Here is a 22,979-nt window from a genome sequence, read left to right as displayed (position 1 = left end):
TTTACCATTGTGAGTTGCCAATGAGTAAGCAATTCATAATAGTCCAGAAGTATGTAGACTGAGGGGTTTGTGATATTAAACAGCATAGAAAGGAAGGAGGAATAAGAAAATAAATTTTTAGGGTGACAAGACTAAGATGTAGAAATAAATATTAAAGAGTTTTGCTTCCTTAATTAAATGCCTAAGGTATGATTTGTTTTGAGGCTGCTTATAAACTGGTTCCCAAACTGTTTAATTACTATTCATCTCACCTGTCTCAAAAATATTAATCATCAAATGGTAAAATATTAGCTTGTAGTAGGAGGATGATGTCAGAAGCTGAAACTCGAGGTCATTACAAATGCTATCTTTCATCATGCCCTTTTAAAATGCATGTTAAATAATACAAGTATAATTTTTTTAAGATCCCTGTCAATATTAAGAAATTGGTGAATATAGGTGTAAATTACTCTTGCCTATGTGAGACATACACAATGCTTCTCAGTGCCTAATAATGCAATGTTTGCTCTATGGCATTTCATTTAGGAGTTCATCCCTGTGTAAATGCTGCTGTGAATCAATGAAAAGAAATTTACAATTCAGCAAAACTGTCTGCTTTGATGTATTACCATGTAGCAAATGAATCTGTGGAATCTGGAGGAGTAGGTATTTGTGGTGGCTTTTTAGTGCCTCCTTCAGAATTCAGTTCTGTAGGAGGTCTGGTTCCCTTGCTGCAGGAGAAAGGAGGAGGTCTGGACCTTCAATGTGATAGGCTCAGGTTTGTTATGAGAGGTGAGTGTCTTGCCTTGGTGGATGGAATTGTTAATAACTGCTAGGAGCAGCACAAATGTAAGAATCTGAGAAACCAGCAGCCTCATTGAGGAGCTGAAAGCACAGAGCTGTCTTTGCCTGAGGTTCTGGAGTCGGACTGAGACAGGCTTTTTCTCTGTGGGGTGTTTGCATACACATTATTACAAGCAGACTCAACTAATATGAAGAGCTCTGAACTAATCAATTTAACTAGATCTCGGCAAGAGAAGGATTCAGTGGTTTTCATGCTGTTTCAAAAATGAAGCTGTGCTGATTTGGAGACCTGAAGCCAGCAACAGTCTACCTGAAAAGAATTGATTTGATGTTGAAGAGGACTTCTGCTCATGCTGTTTGCTGCTTTTGCTATGTGGATGAAAAGGAGAAAACTGCGAGTGAAGTTACAGGTTCAAGGCTCTGTTTCCTCAGCTATTTTTTTTCCCCTAAGTATAGTGTAGCTCTTGAAGTGAAAGGGTATTGGTATTCAGTGAGGTGAACATTAAAAGATCTCTCATAGGGTATTTATATTTAAATGGTTAATTATCACTGTTTCCCATGTTCTTGTGCTTTGCCATTTATAGAATGTTTTTAGACATTAGACTTTGTAAATGGAACATTTTACAGTAGTTAATAGCTTCTTCAAGGAGATGCTAATATCTGCATTAATCTTATAATTAATCTTCTATATTTTACATGATACAAAATAATACAGTACTTCTGCTAGGCATTATGAGAGAGACTTCCAAATATGCCTGTTTAGAACAGTAAAAATACTGAGCTCTTGGATTAAATTGGGTTGGGGTTTTTCTGTTAGTTTCTGGTGCATTTACAAACCAATTTCTTATGTTATTGTGCTTTCCAGGTTACAATATCCATTTAGAAAATATTTAATTTTCATGTCATTAAATGGCTTTTTTACTTTGAAATGCTCACAATCCCTATACAGATACCACTTTTTGAGTCTGGATATATTTTTAACAAGATCACTTAATGGAATAAAAATTCTCTGTGTTTCTTAGACAGTGTTGTACTCAAAATTTCTACTGGAAATACAATGGGCTATTAATGTTTTTAGTTTCCAACTGGTAATTAAAGAAGAAAGAAAGGAAGCATTGGGAATACGATGCATTGTCTGATGCATGTTGCATATTTGTGAAAAAGCACAAATGTGTATTGAGAAAATACTATTCATTCACACGTACTTCCCTTGTAACTTTTAAAATCAGTGATCCAGGGAAGCCATGATGCCATTCTGAGCCCCTTGTAAGGATTGCCTGCAGAGCCCAGCAGAAGCAGATGCAGAAGTTTGTTTTTCTCGCAGTTGGCCATGCCAACTGAAGTCTGCAGAGCCTGAAGGTGTTTGGGAGCAGCATCTGGTTTTCTGTTTTGTTTTCTCAAGTTAAGCACATTTTGGTTTGTGAATGGCACTTTGAGAAGCTTCCTTACTTTCTTAGCCAATTAGTGCCTTTCAGTCAGTAATTAATAATAAAATGTCTCTCTTGGTGGCCACAAGTGAGTACAAGTTACTTTGCCCTGAAAGAATATTGGGAAGGACTCTTCTCTGCATAAGTCATGCTAATAAAAAAAGTACACACTAGTAAGTTCTACTTCTTCCTTGTGTTGAAATAGAAAATTATTATCTTGAGTGGACTTCACCTCTCTTAATTACTGCTCTACTCTAAAAATTTTTCATTAGTGTTGACTAATAAGAGGAATTTCAGTTGTTATTTCCATAAGCATTATAATTTCACTTCGTAACTTGCTCTGTGGAAAATGTTCAAACAGGGACAATAACCTTATCTAAACATTTTATCTGACATGTCTATGTCCTGTGTCCAAGATGGAGCAGCTTTAAAAGTTAGTGAACCAAATCTGACTCATTTTCATGATTGATGTTTGTCTTTTTTGAAGAATTATATGCAGCAACATGAAATATTAATTCAGGTAGCAAAACATAATTCAATTACTTTAAAACAATTAGTATTTTAATTTCTTAAATGAAGCTTAAAGAAACTTCTGTATTGTGCATTGGTTGGATAATTGATACTTATGTAGGAGTTTGATGTAGAAATATGAAAACAGCCATTCAAAGTGCCTGAGATAATGTGGTCTCAAAAAGAAGTTTCTGAGAGTGAAGTACAAGTACTGCAGGCTACACATGCTGGGTATCAGTAGGGTGAGCCCAGAAAAGCAAAGCAGATAAATCAGTTTTCCTATGGGGTCAGGTGTGATCAGATCCATAATCTGATGTGTGATCTATTTTGGGCACTGGGGGATGGTTTTGGTTTGGGTTTTTTTTTTCTGTATGTAAAATGTTCAAACCTCATTCCATTTTATAAGCATTTGAAACAGTATTATTTATCAATATATCCAAAATATTTATTTATCTTTTCTTTTTCTGCAGTGTTGACTGTATTGTGGGTAGCAAGTGATGTAGTGTTTGTTTGGTTTACTAATAGTGTAGTCATGTAATTTGGTGAAAAAATTACAGTGTTTACTGAATTATTAGAATAGTCCAGCTTTTAATTGATCCAATAAATTAACTGAATTATTTGTAAATATTTGAAACAGATGTTGGGTTATTCTGAACTTTGCAGCATAATTTTTCAAAGACTGATATTTTCTTTCTGTGGAAATTCTGAAGTTGTGGTTAAACCACAATTCTAAGGTTATGAGTTTTGGTTTTCTGAATAGCAAAGGTCAGCTTCTGGAATTTTTCTTGAAACATTTCACTCTTTCTTGAGGTTGCATACAAAAAGTGTGGTTGAAGTAATTTGGTCTATAAATGTAAATCATATTTTTTGATAGTATTATTAATATATTGAAACAATGTATTAATGTTTTAAAACATACGAAATTTGGTCACACACATGGTATGAATTTTAAAGAATTTTCATCATTTGTGTCTCTATCCTAAGTTTTTAGCTTCTGATAGTTTTGAAATGCAAAAGGAGTGAGCCTTGTTAATACTTTGCATTTCATTCAAAGTTAATAGTCATTTACTTATCTGAAGGGAATCAGCTTCACTTTTCTTCACTTGTACAGACTGTTTTTCACAGATCCTTACCTTGAATGGGCCAATATATCAGAATTTTCACCATCTTTGAGCGTGATCTTAGTGACCCTTTATCTAAGGGTTCTCACGTGGTCTTGTCCTGTGCCAGGTCAATGATGTGAACCAGCAGTTTAAACTGCCAAGGCAGTTATGCTGAAAATACTGGGAAAGGAAAGCAGCTTCAGATTCTCCTGTTGTCTAAAATCCTGCTTGTATGTGTGTTATCATGTGTGCCTTACCAGGACTGTGTGCCAATGCTACCAAACATCTGAACAGAGAGGAGTTAAATGTAGGATAAGGGCTCTTTTTTTCTCCTGTTGTTTGTTTTGTCTCTTAGTGTTCTCATCTCCTTCCACTTTCCCACTTTTTTGATTTTTCTGTCCTTCTGCATGGTCTGTGTCCCTCCCTTCTGCTCTGATGATCCTCACTCTTTCACAGGTGCCCATCATTCCTCTGTCTCTGAGGACTTGGGAGGAGCTTTTAACCTTCCCCTGATGAGTGGGGGTTTAGGTTTTCAGCTCAGAATGCCTTGATACACATCAGCACATTCATGGAACATTTTCTGTCCTGCAGGTTGGGAATCCACGTGTGGAGCTCACTCTTTCTGAACTGCAGGATATGGCTGCCCGACAACAGCAACAGATTGAAAATCAACAGCAAATGTTGGTTGCTAAGGTAATAATTATATACAGACCATTTATTTTCAATATATGCAAGCATAAGTTTGTGGATAGAAAAAAACACACTAAGTCATTTCAGTTAAGCTCTAAGCTCAAGAAATTGCTTGAGAAATGCATCATTTTACTGGAATAATCTTAGCCTAGGCAGTGCAGTCTTTAGGCATAAATACTGCTAGAACAACCAATGTAACGTGTCTTTACAAAAATATTGCTAGGGTATGTTTACCTCTTCTCTATGTGTGGCTCCCTTCATGATCTGTGGCAGAACTGCCTTGACTCCATGCTCATCTTTAGTGGATCATTCAGTAGAGTAATAGTGGGGTGGGGTGAGCATATGCCAAATTCATAAATATTTATGTATTGCATTTCCATGTCTCAGAGACAGAAGCATCTAAGTATGTTTGTAGAGTGGGGAGGGGGTTTAATGGTTCTGACATTGTTGTTTGAAGTATTATACAGCATGCCTTTGATGCTTGGAATACCTAAGAGTCAACCTACTGATTCTGTTGTTCTTTCTTGATGGAAATTATACTAAAAAAATATTTTTGCTTGTGCACCCAGCAGAAGAATTATTATTTAGAAGTGGAATATTTTCTTACAGCAGGTCAATTTCCTTAAAATGGTGTGTTGGGCATACTTTGTCATCTTTGGGAAGCTGGGTAACAGCACTGGAAATTTATTTTGCCAACAGCAAGAAAACTGTTAGTAGTGGCAGAAAACAAATGCCAGAGGAAGCATCACAGATGTATTCAAATGAGTGCTCAGACTAGGGCTGTATTCGCATGTCTATATAAATATGTTATTTTTTGTCTAAAACAAAAATCTTGAATCTCTGCTCTGAAACAGATTTATTAATTGATGTTAAAGAGGTTTTTCTAGGGCATAACATATTTCAATGAAATACAACATTTTCTGATTTGTGGAAGTAGAAAACCTGATCAAAATTGTAGGGTTTTCTAAGCTAATGTGTTGAGGTTGTTTTTTAATAAATGGGTAACAGATTTGTCTTGTTTAAAACCTCCTTTTGTCAGGAGCAACGTTTGCGTTACCTGAAGCAGCAAGAACGTCGGCAGCAGCAATCTGTTTCTGAGAGTGAAAAGCTCCAAAAACTTAAAGAACGTGTTGAAACCCAAGAGACAAAGCTGAAGAAAATCCGTGCCATGAGAGGACAAGTGGACTACAGCAAGATGATGAATGGCAATTTGTGTATGTGGAATTCTTAATTTATTTACTGTTCACTGCACGACTAACAAATAATGATATATTTTAAGTCACTATAGCATTGGTGCAGGTTCTCAGCTTCATTTTTTTGTTTTATGGAAGTTCTGTGTTTCCATGGCATTTGTATGCAACAGAACTTTTTGTTAGCTCTGTATAGTCAAACATAGTCAGAATAAGTCTATTCTTTAACCATTAGAAATCTTATGACTGTTAGCAAATTTGCTATACAAATATTTTATATGTATTTTAGATGTAGAGCTAATATGGTGTATTTATTAGTATTTGTAGAATTAAAAAATTAACAACTTCTGCCTTATTTAATTGTTTTTTTTGTTATTTTTATCTTGTTAATTTTAGCAACTGAAATTGAGCATATAAGTGCCATGTTCCAGGAAAAGCAGCAGGAACTGCAGGCTGCAGTGTTAAAAGTGGATCAACTCACTCAGCAGCTGGAGGATTTAAGGAAAGGGAAACTGAACGGGTTTCAGTCTTACAATGGACAAATGACAGGGCCTGCAGCAGTAGAATTAAAAAAGTTGTATCAAGAGCTACAGGTAAGTAACAAAAACATGCTATTTGAATTACAACTGTAGATTTTAAAAGTTTTGTTATTGCTCTTATGAGTGGCAATTCGGTTCTGTTACACCTTATAAAAGTAGTGTGTTGGAATGCTGTTAATGTGTGAGGTTGTAGTTGGCATATAGCCTTTTTTCAGAAAAAACTTCACTAGCATTAAAAACTATTTTGTTCCTTATACATGTAATGATACAAAGTGTGCAAGTGTTTTGAAGGGAGTTTCTCAGACCCTAATACTGAAATACTGAAAGTCTACATAATTTATTATTTGTTTTAGTCTCTCTCAAAATTTTTTTGTGAAACTAATTTTGGTACTTCTCTATTTTGCACTTATCTGGGTATAGCAAGCTCACTTACATGTCATCTTAACTTGGAGACGTGACTGTAATTTTAAAAGTGTATTGTAAAAATATAGCTACATTGTCTGGTGTGGATAAACAAAATACATAGGAATGAAATAACACATTTTAATAGAGTAATTAGAAATGCAAGCTGCACTATATTCCCTGCACTAGATAGTGTAACATAGTGCAATAAGTATAGTATATTCACACAGTATTCCCTGCATCAATGTTGTATATCTCCTGCAAGAAGCTTGTTATATCTAGAGTGTAGCTCTCATGCAAGTAGTTAAGTATCTAGTTTAAATTGAAATTTTGTCAAATTCTGTGCTAATGTATTAGGATTTTGAGGGCTTTTTTATTTGAGGGCTTTATTCTGATTGAGGTAACAACTCTAATATATTTAATTTTAAGTATTTCACATTTTAAAATTAATTTAAATTTCAAAATTAGTCTCATTTATTTAGATGAGCAAATACAGCAGAACTTAATTCTGTTTTCATGCATTAGGAATAAGTCTCCTTTTTTCTCTTTTTACTCCTTCCTCCTTTGTACAAGGCATATCTGCCCTTGAGTATTTCTAAGTGCAAAGATGCTCAATAGATGAAGATTTCTCTCTTGTGCTTTGCAGTGATCCCATATGTGTTTATCAAGACTTAAATTTGCCTCAGGTGTTTTTTGCTTGTAACGTTACCATGAAAATAAGAACACTGAGACAATGTCTGAGTTATTGAAGGTGTGAAAAAATGCCAACAGCAAAGCAAGAGAAGTAATTATAGAGAGTGTCATGGTTGATTTAAACCATAAAAGTAATCCACCTCATAATGCACTGGAAAACTGCTGTGAAGGTTTCGGTTTAATCCCCATGCAAAGAGGAAAATCTGTGTAGAGCCCCTGCACTAGCAGTTCAGTTAACACCCCTTCCAGACATCACAAAGTCTTGTGTGGATCTGGAAACAGAATCAATAGCATAATTTCTGTAATAAGTTTTGTATCACTTAGTTTTCGTGATAGACAAACTGTCTTGGGTAAGCATGACTTTAAACAAACATTTTCTGTGATTTAATTCTTCACAGTGAAATTTTCTAAAATGTCTTTCTGCCTAATTCCTCAATCCATTTTCTATAAATGAGATGCAGTCTCTATGTATTTAATAGGCATCCACTAGCTTTTTTAGGATATTTTCTCAGTTTTTTCTTCTAGGAGTAGTTCATGGTTGCAAATGCTAACTTGACAGGATGTGTGGAACCATAGAGACACCAGAACAAGTTGTTGATCCAAATTCCTTTGGGGTTTTTTAACACTGCATTGCAAACCATCTTGCCGAGAACTGTTCTAACAAGTGGGGTTTTATTTGTTTTATTTTTTTGTTTGTTTTTGAAGATCCGTAACAGGCTCAACCAGGAGCAGAACTCCAAGCTCCAGCAGCAGAAAGAGCTCCTGAACAAACGCAATATGGAGGTGGCCATGATGGACAAGAGAATCAACGAGCTGCGCGAACGGCTGTACAAGAAAAAAGTTGAGGCACGTCAAAAAGAAAACATTCCTGTAAGATAAACTGTTAAAAGGGCCACACTTCAGTTTATCAAGGGCCTATAAAAACTGCGTAGAATCTCCCTTTTTCCCACCCAAATAATACAGTTACCTATGATAAAAGTAGCAGGTCTCTTAAAACTATTCTAAGGTTTCTCATAGGTATCCAAAAACTGTAAGACAGAATATGTTTTCTTTTATTTTTCTTTATGGCACAGATGATACTGCATTAAAAACCAGAAAAGTTTATATTTCTAGGAAGGAAAGTATGACTGTGTGCTACATGTTTAAAAGCATGAATGCATTAAAAATGAGTTTTATAAAATGCTTACCTTCCAGTATGGAAAATGGATGAAAATATAAACAGTTTGATAAAGTTAGGCTTAATAGTTGTCTGGAGTCTCAGAAAGATTTTAAGAGATGAAGTCTGGATTTCTATATGTATTACTAGCTGGAGGTGTTGCTTTAAAAAAGCCCAACACATACATATTTGATCATTTAAGAACTCATTTTAGACCATTTGCTTGAGAAAGGCACAGTGAAAGAGACTTTGCAGAGATATAGGTATCTACAAGAGACGTATGTGCTGTGACTAAAAAATGTAAGTTTTGAGGTGTTGATTTTAAGGAACAAAATTTGTGCTTTCTACCATGTTTTTTTTCCTCTTTTTGTAGAGTATGATAACTTAATTGTAAGATATCCTAGCTAGAGTGCATGGTTGTAGATAATCAAGTTTAGACCTCCCTGTTCATGCAGAAGGGCCTGGATTAAATGGACATTCACGTGTCAATTTGTCTGATTGTTTTCAGTTGAATCGAATTAATGGAACTTCATCACCCCAGTCATCCCTGAGTGCTTCAGGAAGGGTGGCAGCAGTAGGGCCTTACATCCAAGTTCCAAGTGCTGGCACTTATGCTGTACCAGTAGATCCAGTTAAGCCACAGTCTCTCACCATTGCTCCCAACTCAACACATGGAAGATCAAAATCTGGTAAGTACTTGTGTGATGTTTATTAATACAAATGGTTTGAAAAGGGGCAATAAAGAAAAGGAGTAATTTTCAGAGACCCAGTGTTGGCATAATTGGTGTAGGGGAGGAGGCAAGTTTCAAATGTGTTAATACTGTTCTGTGGATTGGACATCAGTCATTTGATCTGTGGCATTTTTGCTTCTTTCCATTATTTTTTCTTATGAAAATGAGTGTTTTCTTTGAAATTTTACTGGCTGGTACATCCCTAAAAGGGGCATGTTTTCTTCACAGATTCTATGTTGTGTCTTTAATAGCTTTTTCAATTATTTTGTGTGCTTGAATGTAATAATGAAATCAAATTTGTAGAAAACTGTATTATAAATAACTATTTACACCTTGTTGCTTTTTGTCAAGTAAAACAAAACTAATGAGTTATTAATAATAATAATAATAATACTTGTCAGAAAGAGACTAAATAGGAAAATAGAATAAAACTATGAGAGGTTTTTGCTCCATCTGGGATGTGGGAATTTGTGGTCTTTGAAGCATTTTTGAAATGGAATAACCATAACGTTGATGTTGTTTACTTGTTTCTGCCCCATTTAGTGAAGAAGCTGCCCCTCCAGAACTCCCCAGAACTTTGTGTCTGAAATTGGCTCCCATGTTTCCCACTATTAATAATTCCATCTAAAATTTTCAAATAGAATTATTCTTTAATTTTTGTTAGAGACTGAAGGAAGCAGGTTATATTTGTGCCTTAAATTCTCAATTCCAGCGAATCTCATCTGTTTGCTCATACTTTAGAAAAATCATAATTCTTAAGAAATTATAAGCTGGTAAAATATACATAATACAAATAAAAATGCATGATCCCATTGGTCCAACTATAGGGCTTATTTTACCTGGTCTCCTAGGAGAGATCAAAAAGGGGATAAGGAATGACTAGGAGACAAAAGCTGTTGCAATATTCACATACAGTCAAGGACTTAAAACTGAATATTCCAGCAAAATTCGCATCATTATTTCCAGATGGGAAGGAAGAGATGGGAGAAGACAATCCGAACCTCTCTGTAGGAAAGAATGTCAGAAATGCTCCCCCCCCCAAAAAGCCCCAAGGTCAGAAAGTAAAACTGGCCTAACAGAACTTAAAAAAAAGACTCCAGTATTTCCCATTGATATTAGTGATTTAACAATACCTTTATCAGCTAAATGTATTCAAAATCTGTGCAAACCCCATCACTGTGGTTTAATGGAAAAGTCTCAAGAAGATGGAATGACTTAATTGTGGGGGTAGAGGTGCAGATTTGCAACAGTTTTGTTTGCAGATTCATGGATCCTTCTTCCACATACGGAAAAGGACAGTTCCTAACTTTTAAGTTTACTAACTAAAAACCACAATTTTGTAATATCAACCTCCCAAAATATATATACCCACTTCTAGACCTACCTTGGGACTTATAATATTATAAAAGTAATTATTCTGCCTTAGGACTGACTTTGTATTTATTATTTTGAAGATACTTGAATGAAATTCTGTAAAATAGATTTATGTAAGGAGAAGCATACATGCTCCCAGGAAGAAAAGAAATTGAGAATTTATTTCAACTGTCATGCTTTTATTTCTCATTATCTGAGTGTTCCTGTTCTAATGTTCTCCATTGTCATTGTTATAATTTTTCCACCACTTTTTTTCTTTCTTTTTCTGTGTAACTGGATCTGCCTTGGTGCGTCCGGTAGAGACAGACTGTGGGTGTGTGAAAAAATCTCCAGACACCTGGAAGGTTTCTGATTTAGACATAATAGTGGATCCTATTCTGTCACCTCCCACTTCTCTTCAGTCTGCTGTTCACAATGTCATCCGCCTGGCACCTACTCTGTTTGACACCCAGCACTGTGAGTCCGTAGAAGATCTCTGGCTAGCTAAGAACTCAGTTTTTAATATGGTCATCTGAGCTCTTGCACACAGATGCATATTAAACAGCATCTTTAGAACTTGTGTTGTGGTCTGGCATGTAGATGATGCTGTTGAAATGTAAATTGGTTGAGAAGTTGCTTTTCATCTTTGAACGAAACAGATTTGCAGCAAATGCATCCCAGGAGTACTGGAGTAGTATACCAGGGATGAGTTGTCTTCTCTGAAAAACCTCAACATTTTCTCACTGTTAGAAACTTCTGGCAATCACTAAAGGGTTTTAGTGTGTTTTGGATTGGATAGATGCATAAAATACATCTTAACTGAGTTACTTAATTTGAGGATTAGTTTGAGTTACTTTGTGGGAAACCTCAAGTTTCTGTGTTGCACTGACTCCAGAGTTGGGATAAAAGCCCAATCTGCCCAAGTCAATGCCCAGAGTCTTGCTGCCTTCCATTGGACTTGGAGCATGCATCAATTGCTGTAGTAAGTAACCTGGATCCAGACCTACAAAAATTTTAGGGAAAGTCAGAGAAAATGCACAAAACCTTTTGTGTCTGTGTGTCACTGTCTTATTTCTGTAAATGCACAATGGCCTGGTGAGAGCTGAAATGCAGTGGGTGTTAGGTTTACAGGCACAAGCAAGAGGGTGCATTTGGAAGGGTGGATGGAGCCAGTTGGCTGTGGGGTGGCTGAGAGCAGCAGCTGGGGTGGCTGAGAGCAGAAGTGTTGGCATCAGATTCCCCTAGACCAGGTTGCTCAAAGCCTCATCCAGCCTGGCCTTGAACACCACCTTCAGGGATGGGACATGCACAACTTCCCTGGACAACTTGTGCCACTGATTCCTCACCCTCACAGTGTAGGTCAGAGAGAGGAGAGAGAGTCTGAATTTACTTCCAGTCTGTTATCTGGGGAAAAATATGCTGTTTACAATAAGTTTTTATGTATCTGTCTTTCTAATAGAAAAGTGTTGAATTTGCAGGTAAGATGTTTAAATGTGTCATGTCTCTTGCTGTTGTTTCTTTAAGTGCTTTCCTCATAACTAACTTACAGATCCAGATGCTTTCATGAATCAATTATAACACCTTTCACTGATCTTCAAAACAAAGGTTTTACTGAACTGTAACCTTAGTGGAGCTATAGAATGTCTTGTGCATTTTGTATAGTAAGCATTAATTCAGTGCATAGTTGAAAAGTTTGCCATTATTTAGGGCCTAAGAGTTTAGACACCTTTTTGGTCTCACTCTTGATAACCAGATTATTAGAAACAATAACAAACAAAACCCACAACATTTTCAGTTTGTGGATAATGCCAATATTAAAACTGGGCCTCATTACTTTACTTCCTAGCAGCTTGCAAGTGTGAAAAGTGATTTCTGGACTGTATACTGTATTCTCAGTGTAAAAGTATGCAAGTGTTAATCCTGTTTTGAGAGATACTCAACAAAGAGGGTAAGGCTCGTGAGTAGAAACTAGAGTGGTGGTGGAAAATTCATTCTCATTAGAATGTTCCTATGCAGCTTATTTTGAGGCTATCTACTATACCAGACAGAGAATTCTAGAAATAGTCCTGCTGATTCTATTTTCCAGAAGCTTAGAACTAAAATAGGAAACCTGGCCTCCTCTAAACACTTGATTTTCATTTGATACTGTATTACTGTGGGGTCCAGAAATCTCATTCATTCTCCACAAAGGCACAATCCCCCTCCATTTTAGCTCCTATCCTGTAGTAAAGTCAATTACATGTTACACATCACCTTTACACATTTAAGTGCTCCACTACAACAATTATAAGCCATAGGGATGGAGGAATGATCTCCAGTCTCCTTACAGGAAGACATGCCTGATGTTTAATCTTTTAAAGGCAAATCAAATCCTTAGGGTCGAACATAGGATTTATTTAGTTACTGTAAACTATATCTAATTATTAGGCTACTTAAACTCTTTTGCTTACTTAGAGAACTGAAACTAAATAGTCCCACACAGTTAATAAAGTAACATCAATGCCTCTAGGACTTCATTAAGGATTTGTTGCTTCAGTTTATGTGCAGCTATGCATGATTTTTTGCATATGATGAAGATAAAAGCCCATGACTTGCATCTTCACGCTGTGAGTTAAAGTTGTCAGCTGACTTTATAAATTTATTTAATATTAAATTGCTGGGGCAATTCTAATCGGGTGAGTATGTTGAGGAAACACAAAAGGTGAGTTAACCACCACTTCCAGCAAAGGAATGTGTGCTTTTGTTCCACCCTGCTGTTGAAGGGAGTTTTTACATCCTGTTATGGGTGAATGAATCTGGTAACCATAGTTTAAATTTGGAGTAAGTCCACTCAGGGCTTACATAGACTTAACATTTACTGTAGTTTGACTTTGTCTCTGGATGGTACCCAAAGAATTGTGTTGATGAAGTGTTTCTGTGCGGATTGCTACTCTGAATTTGTTTGCTTTCTAATAGCAGAATATGCAATACTCAAGCCAAAATTTTGATCACATTTTTTCTATAGAAATTTTCAGTGCAATTTGAATTTTAAAGGGTTGTGAACAGCACATTCTATGCAGTGATTTGGCTTTCAATATTGATTTCTGAATCAAATATTAATAATGATTTATCTCTCTTCTAGAATAAAACTAATCCCACTGTAATCTAAGCTATTTTATTTCACATGTTGTTTTGCTTGTTTGCAATGCTAGTATGGATTATCTTAAATCTAGTATTTTTGTCTGTTTTCAAGCTAATGATGGAAATTGGCCGCTACTTAAACAGAGCTCAGCCCCTGTGGTAAAACCCCCTCAGATCTCCAACACCGACTGGAAAGAATCAAGCATGGATACTGCTTTAAAACAAGGAACTATATCCAGCCAGCCTCTGCCAACTTCAGTATTAGGAAGTACTGATAAGCTGGTGGGTTTCATCTGATATATTTATAGTTCTGCTTTGCTGAAATTATGAACCTTTGGCTTTCATAGCTGAACTCACTTCAATTACACATTCCATTTCCCTTCTGCTATTTATTTAAAAAGTCATAAAGAAAATGATATTTTTTCTGTTCCTTCCTGTTCTTATCACATTAAAATGTGTGGGTTTCTTTCAACTTCAGTACTTTGTATTCCTTCCTGTTCTTTTACATATCTAGTCTCCCCTTCTTCCTCTTTGCTTCTCCTAATCCTCTCCCCTCTCCTTCATGTTTTTCTAATTCATATCTTTGTTAGTCTCTTTCCTTTGTATAGATTATTACTTTTTCAGTGTACTCTTTTTCTCAAAAATCTCACAAAAGAAGTCATTAAATCCATCCTTAAGTGAGACTAATAGTGGTATCTGTCTTCACTGTTGTAATAGTACTTTATGAATTCTTTATGACTATAATCTTTAAAGAATAAGGACTTGGTCTTCTAGTTGTTTTGCTAAACTCTGACAGTATGTGTTTTCAAGATCAACTAGACACTGAGATCTGGAACCTAGAACAAGTTAATCAGGCTTTGCATGTATGCAAATAGTTTTAAATTGATATGAATGTGTTAGAGCTGAAAGTGCCTTTCAACAGTGGCCTTTGTCTGAGGTATGATGAAATCCTCAGATATGATTCTACCTGAGTTTATCTAGTGATAAAGGAACACAAATTGTTTATGTTGACTCCTTTTCTGTCCCACAAGATTGTATGGTATGTTGAAAAAGGAATGTTCTTGCCCGGAAGTACTTTATTGAATTGAATGGTATATACTACTTATTGTTCTTACACAGGGCCTTGACCTGGGGAAGGTGCCACCAACAGTTCCTGGTGTAAGCAAGCAGCTGTCTCAGAACTATGGGACCTATCCAAGCCCAGTTCCCTTAGGAACAGGTTCTACAAACTCTCTAGAAAGGAGGAAGGATGGCAGCCTGCCCAGGCCTGGCACCAGCATAGCAAATCGGCAGAGGCCGGTCCCGCTCCCGCCGCCCAGCAACGTGCACCAGCCCAGCTCCTCGCAGCAGATCCAGCAGAGAATTTCTGTCCCTCCCAGCCCCACGTATCAACCCTCTGGCCCCCCCTTGTTCCCAGGAGGAGAGGGCAGGCCAGAACTGCCTTTGACTGTGGCAATCAGACCTTTTCTCGCTGATAAAGGATCCAGACCTCAGTCTCCCAGAAAAGGGCCACAGACAGTGAACTCCAGTTCCATCTACTCAGTGTATCTTCAGCAAGCAACACCACCAAAGAATTACCAACAAGCTGTGTACAATACTTTAAATAAGTCAGTAAAAGCAGGTAGAATATATTTTGCTCTTTTTTTCTTTGAAATACATTAAGATCTACTTGTTTAGCTTAGTTGACTTCCCATATCGGTTTGGAAAACCGTGTCTAAATCTGTGAGGAAAATAATTTTTGTGCATGCAGCATAGCAGAAAAATAATTTAATATATTTTTTGAGGTTATCAATAAGTATGCATTGATTTTATTTTAAAGCAACATGCAGTTGGAACAATATAGCCTGGATACTTTATCAATACTTTGATAAATAAGTTGAAAAACCAGTGTCTAGATAAGAGTTTTGCTTCTCCTACTGTTTCCTTGTGAAAGAGGAAAACCATTCCAGATGCTCCTTGTAGCTTATAATTGTAAGCATCAGCATCACCAACAGGTAACTATTTATTTCTGTTTTGACAGTCCCCAGAACAATATTTTTTTTCTTTCTGTATTAGTGTCAAACAACTATCAATAGTTTATTTATAAACATTTTATTATGTAATTTAAGAACAGCTCTTCACTGTTGTCCATCTTTCTTTTCTTCAGTTTATGGAAAGCCTGTATTACAGTCTGGTTCAACCTCTCCCTCACCCTTGCCATTCCTTCATGGCTCTTTGCCTGCCCAGTCTCCCTCACAGCCACCACCTCAGCCTCAGACCGAGGTCACTGAAAAAGATCAAGAGCTGGAAAATGCTCCACCACCCAGTGAAAACAGCAATGTGGAGAACATTCCCCGTCCTCTCAGTCCTACAAAGCTCACCCCTATCGTGCACTCGCCGCTGCGGTATCAGAGTGATGCTGACCTGGAGGCTCTGAGGAGGAAATTGGCCAACGCTCCGAGGCCGTTAAAGAAACGCAGCTCCATCACCGAGCCAGAGGGCCCCAGTGGACCAAACATACAGAAATTGTTGTACCAGCGCTTTAACACCCTGGCTGGGGGGATAGAAAGTGCTCCTTTTTATCAGCCCAGTAATCCACAGGACTTCATAGGCAACTTAGCTGACGTTGATAACGGGAACGCCAGCACCAATGGCAATATTGAAGAACCGATCCCCGTGCAACCTACGGTTCCTGTCCCTGATGAACCGCCCCCCTCGTCAGATGCCAATGACAATGAGTTACCTTCTCCTGCTACCGAGGAGTTGATAAGCACTGAAACCACAAATCAAACATCTGAGACAACTGAAGACAACAACAACAACCTTTCTATAGTTCCTTCTACTGAGCAGTCACCCAGTCCCACGCCAGAGGTCAGTTCTCCAGTAGAAGATGAAGCTCCTTTGCCACCTGCTCTTCCTCCTCCACTTCCTCCAGTAAGTAATAAAGCAAAAGAACAACTTTGTGAACTACAGAATTAGCTTTGTGCTTAAGCATAACTGGAACATGGTAGGCTTGTGCTCAGCAATAGCTTTGCACTTGAAGTCTCATGATATTAAAAGGAAAGAAAACCAGGGGAGTTCCAGGGAGAATTCTGATGGATTAGTTTCTTTGCTACTCTACCTGCTTAATTAGGAAAATATGCAAATAGGTAATGGGAGGTTGTGTATGTGTTTCTCAACTTTTTGGAGGTTCTTGTTGTAGAACTAATTCAGAAATTGGAGATTCCATTATTTTTTTTAATTTGTTCAGGCCTTCAAAGATAGTTTACCATTAGTTTCATACAAATAGTTAGGTCAGTGGGAAGCTTTTTAATTTGCAGGCAAGCTAAAATAGCTGTTCTGGGGAAACTGCTCTCCTTTTCCCCTCTCAGAGGAGATGGAACAGGACTAACTCCAGCAGCAGCATAGCTGGCTTGTGATAGCAGAAATGTTCTGTCACATACTTTGAATTTCTTTCAAAGTCCATCCTCCAGCTGCACTAACATCTTTTAAATACTTGCCATTACCAAAATCTACCACATTTGGAGAATTGAAAAATACAGAAAAGAATTAATTTTATTCTTTGTTGTTGTGATATCAATCACTCTTTGAAACCAAAGTTCATCCTCACTCTTAGATTCAGGTGGGAACCTTGCATTCTTCTGAGAATTCGACTTCAGTGTGCACAAGGCTTTGTATGGTTTTCCATGAGCATAAGGGCCAGGATACTTCTGGGAGAATGGGAAATGCTAGCAACTAATATTATTCATAATATGAAGGGTTTATTTTCCAAACTGAAATAGCCATCCTATATAGGACCATAAGTGAAAACAGATCCTACAGAGCTAGGGACCAAAAGCATTCTATAAAAGCTGTAGTTAATAATAGATTATTTTTTCCACAGCAAGTGACAAGGACACATGTAGGGGATTCAGAATATTCTCAAAGCACATTTAAATGTGCTTTAGATCTTGAAAATGCAGCTTCTGATAACACCAGCTAGAATGTCACATAAAATAGCTTCATGTTCTGTACTTTTCGTTCCTACAACAAAACTCCCAACTTGCCAGGTCTGACCTTCAACAGAGACTCCTGCTCATTCAAGGCATTGATTCCTCTAAGTACAGACTCTGGCTTAATTGTGTGGTGCTTTCCAGGCTAAGCAAAAGTTTTCAGTGTCTTAGATAATCCACCAGTAATATGCACACCTTATATTAGATACAATTAAGATGATGATGCTTAAAACACTGGCTTAAGTACTTCATGCCTTGTACTCACTATCTTTAATTAGAAGCTTTGAAACTATATTGGCTTGCTTTTTCATTTTTTTAACTGCATAAAATGTAGTAATGTATCAAGGCTTTTATTTAGAGACTTAAATAGAAATGATTTCATAGCTCTAAATATCATTTAAGGAAGATGAAATTCATAAATGAATCATTTTTCCTACTTGTACAACCTGAAATTTTGCCTTCCAACCTTCATCTTTATTCAGACAAAACGTACCAACTTGAAGAAACCCAACTCAGAAAGAACAGGCCATGGTTTGAGAGTGAAGTTCAATCCCTTGGCTCTCCTCCTAGATGCTTCTTTGGAGGGTGAATTTGATCTGGTACAACGAATCATATATGAGGTAAGCTTTTAAACAATGGCAACCCCATTGTTTAAAGCCTTTTTAACCCTTTTCCCATTCAGGGAAAAGGAAGTGCTAAACTATTTTATGTTTTCGACAGGTTGATGATCCCAGTAAACCAAATGATGAAGGCATTACACCTTTGCATAATGCAGTGTGTGCTGGTCATCACCACATTGTGAAGTTCCTGCTCGATTTTGGTGTAAATGTAAATGCAGCAGATAGTGATGGCTGGTAAGTATCAAGATTTTTAGCCTGGTATCTGGGAGAAGCACCATTTAGATGCACATTCAGATTTTAATTGAAACCTGTTCTGGGAACAATTTCCTTCCTCTTTATCCATACCAAATAAGTACTCTCTAAGCTGTAGGTGGAGATGAACTCAAATGCAAGGTTACAGCTCCCAAGCAAGCAAACTTAAAGCATAAATTAGATTACAGTTTGTGATAATTAGTGGTAGAGTTGCATTTCTTGTTCAGGTGCTGAAATAATTGAACTATAAATAACAAATTACAAAAGTTATTTTGCTTAAGTTTTTTCATCAAAGATACCACTACAGATGTTGGTGTTCTGAAGAATCTCACTTTACAGGTAGCTGTAGCATTCCTAAAGTCTTTTTGAGGGGTGAGAATGTGAATCCTTAACTTTGTTTTACCTTTCAGGTTTCCTTGTATTAGAAAATACCCTTTCACACCCAACAGCTTTGTAAGCTGCGAAAATTATTAGTTTTGTTATCATCTGTTTCATAATGCTTGGCTTTACTGGAGTCAGGTAAATCCTGAAATCTACCCTAGCTGCTTGACAGGTTTTAGACAATGCATACACATACTTTAAACATAATTTTCCTTTTAAAATAGACAGGCTGTAAAGGGCAAGATGAAAGTTAGGATTCATGGAAACTTCTTTTTTCACATGTACATTTTTTTGCTTTATTTCAGGACACCCTTGCATTGTGCAGCTTCTTGCAATAGTGTTCATCTCTGTAAACTACTGGTTGAATCTGGGGCAGCTATTTTTGCTTCAACTATAAGTGATATAGAAACTGCTGCAGACAAGTGTGAGGAGATGGAAGAAGGTTATATTCAGTGTTCCCAGTTTTTGTATGGTAAGCTGTGACACCACATCTTTCTTAAGCTTCATCCTGACTTGTCCCTCTGATCTGTGTGAAACATCTGCTTAGGCCCCAGACTGGATGATATGGCCCATCACGTCCATGTGCCTTCTAAGTGCTAAAACCAGCATCACCTTTTCATTGTGATGTTGGTCTTAGTCCTTCTGGGTTTTGAATTACTTCACAGGCTCCTTCAAATGTTAAGATTTTTAAAGTTTTAATTTGGCTTTATTTCAGGAAATGCTTCTACAGGGAGGTTTTGACCATAACAGTGAGTTGGCAAGTGTTTTGACAGAGAGACTCCTAACTTCCTGATGCACAGGCTGTCAACTGAATTCTAGTAGTAGGAGCAGCCTTTTATTTCCCATAAAATGTTATTAAGAGTTGGTGTTTCCAAGGCATTTTGACAAGGCAGCATGTGTCTGTGTAGTGTTGCTGTGCTCTGATTTTCATCCCTATGCTGAAATTCAGAACTATCTATTATCATCTGAGATCTATACCCAAATTTCTAGCAGATCACACAAAGAAAGAAATATGCTTTATGAATAATTATTTTACAGGAGTGCTTGGTTACTAAAATATATTTTGCAGGAAAAGCACTTCAATGGAGCAGACAAATTTTTTATTTCCATGAGAGGATTTAAGCTTCATTAAGGCTGTTTCAGATCTGACATTGTATGAGCTTTGAAAGCCTCAAGTGTCCCTGTAGAAGGCCTGCTGTAGGAAGCAGTTTCCACTGCACGTATAATAAATGAGAAAAACTCATTCTCTAAATTATTCTGCAAGATTTTGTTTTATCATGCAGTTAAATTTCTGACAGCATTTCATCATGGAAGTACTGAAAACTGTTCATGAAATGTTATTAACAGGAGACTAATATTAGGGCCACTGTGTCAATAATAAAAATCTCAGAGGCAAAAAAGTCTATTTTACCATCTTGTGTTGTTAACAGGAGTGCAGGAGAAGCTGGGAGTGATGAATAAAGGGGTGGTGTATGCTCTGTGGGATTATGAAGCCCAGAACAATGACGAGCTGTCATTCCACGAGGGCGATGCCATCACTATCCTGCGGCGCAAGGATGACAATGAGACGGAGTGGTGGTGGGCCCGCCTCAATGACAAGGAAGGCTATGTGCCTAAAAACCTCCTGGGGGTAAGTTCTTTACCTCTCCCTTCTATTTGTCATCTGCACCTGAAGTAGGAACAAAAGATGGATCTTTAGTCAGAATCCCTCTGTGCACCATTCGCAGCACATTGAAGTGGTGTAAAGCAGATTATTCTCTCTGGCCCCTGTGCCATTGTAAACAAACAGGAGAGGCTACTGTTAGGAAATTGGTACTGGTTGTCTTTGAGCAAGATAGTATATTTAATATAGTTTATGCTTTAATGAGACTTTTTCTCCTCCTTGGCTAAAATATAGAGCCCTTATGGAAAATATGGTGGCTCTATTAGGAATTTTGAAGCCTTGGTTCACAAAGTTCTTTGAGAAGGTTTTTAATACCTGGCACAAGATAAGGACATAGGTGTGTGTGAGTTTATAACAGGAAAGAGCCTTGAAGATGACAACTGTGGGCACATTGTTTATGCTGCTCAGACAGATGGAACACTGTCAGGAGAGGCCAGGAATGTAAGGTGACTAAGTAGAGAGCTACTGAGGACAAAATGCATAAGAGAACCTTGCAGAGCAGGAAATAAGCTCTCTGGAGTGCTCAACAGGGAATTTTTGTACTTATGTAAAAGCATCCTTTGTCTGTTCTGGATCTTGAGCTAAATGCACCATGTCATTTTCAGAGCAGCCATGTTGCTGCCATTGGCAGGAGTAAATCAGCCCTTTTCCTCCTGCTTCTTTTTTTTCAGGAGTGGCCTAAGAACACTCTCAAGCTTACAGAAACCCCACCCCCCAAAACACTTCAGCACCCAGTTCTGCCTAATAAGTTCTGCCTAAAGTACCCCTTTAGTTATAAATTATTTAAGTTGGTATTAACCATGCAAAGCCTAATACTGTTATTCTGGTTTTTTTTTAGTTATATCCACGAATAAAACCTCGACAGCGAACCCTTGCTTGAATTCAGTTGTACAACAGTGCAGTACCATGCTGGTAACTGGAAACTTAGAACATACACTGGAGCCATCATTTTTGGTCATTTCACACGGAGAAATAAAACTATGATATTTAGTTTTAATGGTGCTTTCTCTTGTTAAATGGACAGCATCCACGATTTCCAAGATCTGCAGTTTGTAACGAGGATTGTTTGTGTGACCAGCACTGAGGAGGAGAGCGATGCCTCCGCTACCGCCAGTGCTGCGCCAGCTCTCGTCTCACGCGGTGTTTTCAGTCAGAGTTCCGTGGTAGGAGCTTCCTTGTGTTCCATGTTCAGAGGTGTCATTTGCAGAGTGCAGATGCACTGTTCAGTTTGCTCCAACCCCCCACAGCAACTGTCCCATGTCAGGATTTTGGGTATTTCTGTTCCATACCAGTGAATGTTGAGTTCTCATTACAGATCAGCTCTTTGGGTTCTAGGACACAAGATCTTCACCTGTTACATGCATAATTAAGTAGTTACCAAAGCTTGGTGAAGGCTGGGATTTTAGGTGGCAACATGGTAAACACTTAAATCCTAGTCTGGACAACCCCAACGAAAGCTTTACCTAGTCTAGCATCTTGCAGTATTTGCATTTAGAATCAAGCTAGAGAACTAACAAAAACCAACAGTATTTGTACACTTCTCAAAATCCCTACACAATATTCACTTGGTGTTTTATTTTCTTATTATTCAGCCTACAGCACCGCTGTTACCTCTACGAATGTAAAGGTTCCCCTACTAACCCCCCGAGCTCATCCAGCCTGGACACAACAGTTAGTACTGAAGTTGCAGCAGCTTAAGGGATCTGTATGTCTGCAGGGATGAAAGTGCAATAGTTGAAAAGGGTAAGAGTCTGGTAAGGGTTATACTGTGTCACCTGAAGTCTGCCTGAGTAGTCAGTCTAGAAGAAAATATGAAGGACTGGATAGAAGTAGAGAAAGAGGGTCGTGTAGATGCCAAGTGGAGGAGAAGAAAGAAACAAGGTTTAGAGAAGGATTTAAGAAAGGCAATAGCTTATTTGAGGACAGTTTCTGTGGTTCTTGGCAGCCTACAACTCTGCCAAGGCAAGTTATGCAATAACCTGTTCCACTACATTGTAGTTTCAAGCAAAAAAGAAAAACCCCACAAACAGGCACTTCACTGGAATTTTAATTGTACATGATTTTATATACCAAAAGTATATTTTGGATTTCCCGTTATAAGTTTTAGCCATATTTCTTGTAATTTTCTCCCATTTAACAGTATGCAATTTGATTAACTCTTCATGTACAAGTTCTGTGTATAATTTATATATCCATTTCTGCAGTGCTGTAACTTGCTTTTACCACAGGTCAGCATTAACTGTATATATTGTGGTGAAAAGTGAAAGGGTATTATTGTTGAAGAATTTGCTACATGAATGTGATGATTTCAAGAGCCTATGATACACTAATTCAGAGAACATGTAAATGTGCACAATAAAGTACTGCTAAGGCATGGCTGCATTCTCCACTCTCT

The 22,979-nt window shown here is 37.5% G+C and overlaps 1 protein-coding gene across 5 annotated transcripts in view; it reads left to right on the top strand.

Annotated features, from left to right (window-relative positions):
- The window catches only part of PPP1R13B (protein phosphatase 1 regulatory subunit 13B), a 69,282-nt gene extending 46,324 nt beyond the window's left edge, over positions 1–22,958 (top strand). For 2 of the 5 annotated variants that reach the window (XM_059473551.1, XM_059473549.1), the window contains exons 5-18: positions 4,415–4,516; positions 5,553–5,727; positions 6,100–6,296; positions 8,043–8,207; positions 9,002–9,182; positions 10,899–11,054; positions 13,810–13,979; positions 14,817–15,318; positions 15,844–16,610; positions 18,151–18,288; positions 18,389–18,522; positions 19,227–19,393; positions 20,352–20,551; positions 21,423–22,958. In XM_059473551.1, coding sequence (XP_059329534.1) covers positions 4,415–4,516; positions 5,553–5,727; positions 6,100–6,296; positions 8,043–8,207; positions 9,002–9,182; positions 10,899–11,054; positions 13,810–13,979; positions 14,817–15,318; positions 15,844–16,610; positions 18,151–18,288; positions 18,389–18,522; positions 19,227–19,393; positions 20,352–20,551; positions 21,423–21,464 — 3,096 coding nt within the window. In that variant the 3' untranslated portion in view covers positions 21,465–22,958. The remainder of the gene's footprint in view (positions 1–4,414; positions 4,517–5,552; positions 5,728–6,099; positions 6,297–8,042; positions 8,208–9,001; positions 9,183–10,898; positions 11,055–13,809; positions 13,980–14,816; positions 15,319–15,843; positions 16,611–18,150; positions 18,289–18,388; positions 18,523–19,226; positions 19,394–20,351; positions 20,552–21,422) is intronic. The other 3 variants (XM_059473550.1, XM_059473553.1, XM_059473552.1) reach the window with 3 other exon arrangements.
- The last annotated feature ends 21 nt before the right edge of the window (positions 22,959–22,979 follow it).

This window comes from Ammospiza nelsoni, chromosome 6 (genome assembly GCF_027579445.1).
Source record: "Ammospiza nelsoni isolate bAmmNel1 chromosome 6, bAmmNel1.pri, whole genome shotgun sequence".
NCBI lineage: Eukaryota > Metazoa > Chordata > Aves > Passeriformes > Passerellidae > Ammospiza > Ammospiza nelsoni.
This window is presented reverse-complemented; position numbering and strand designations above follow the sequence as displayed.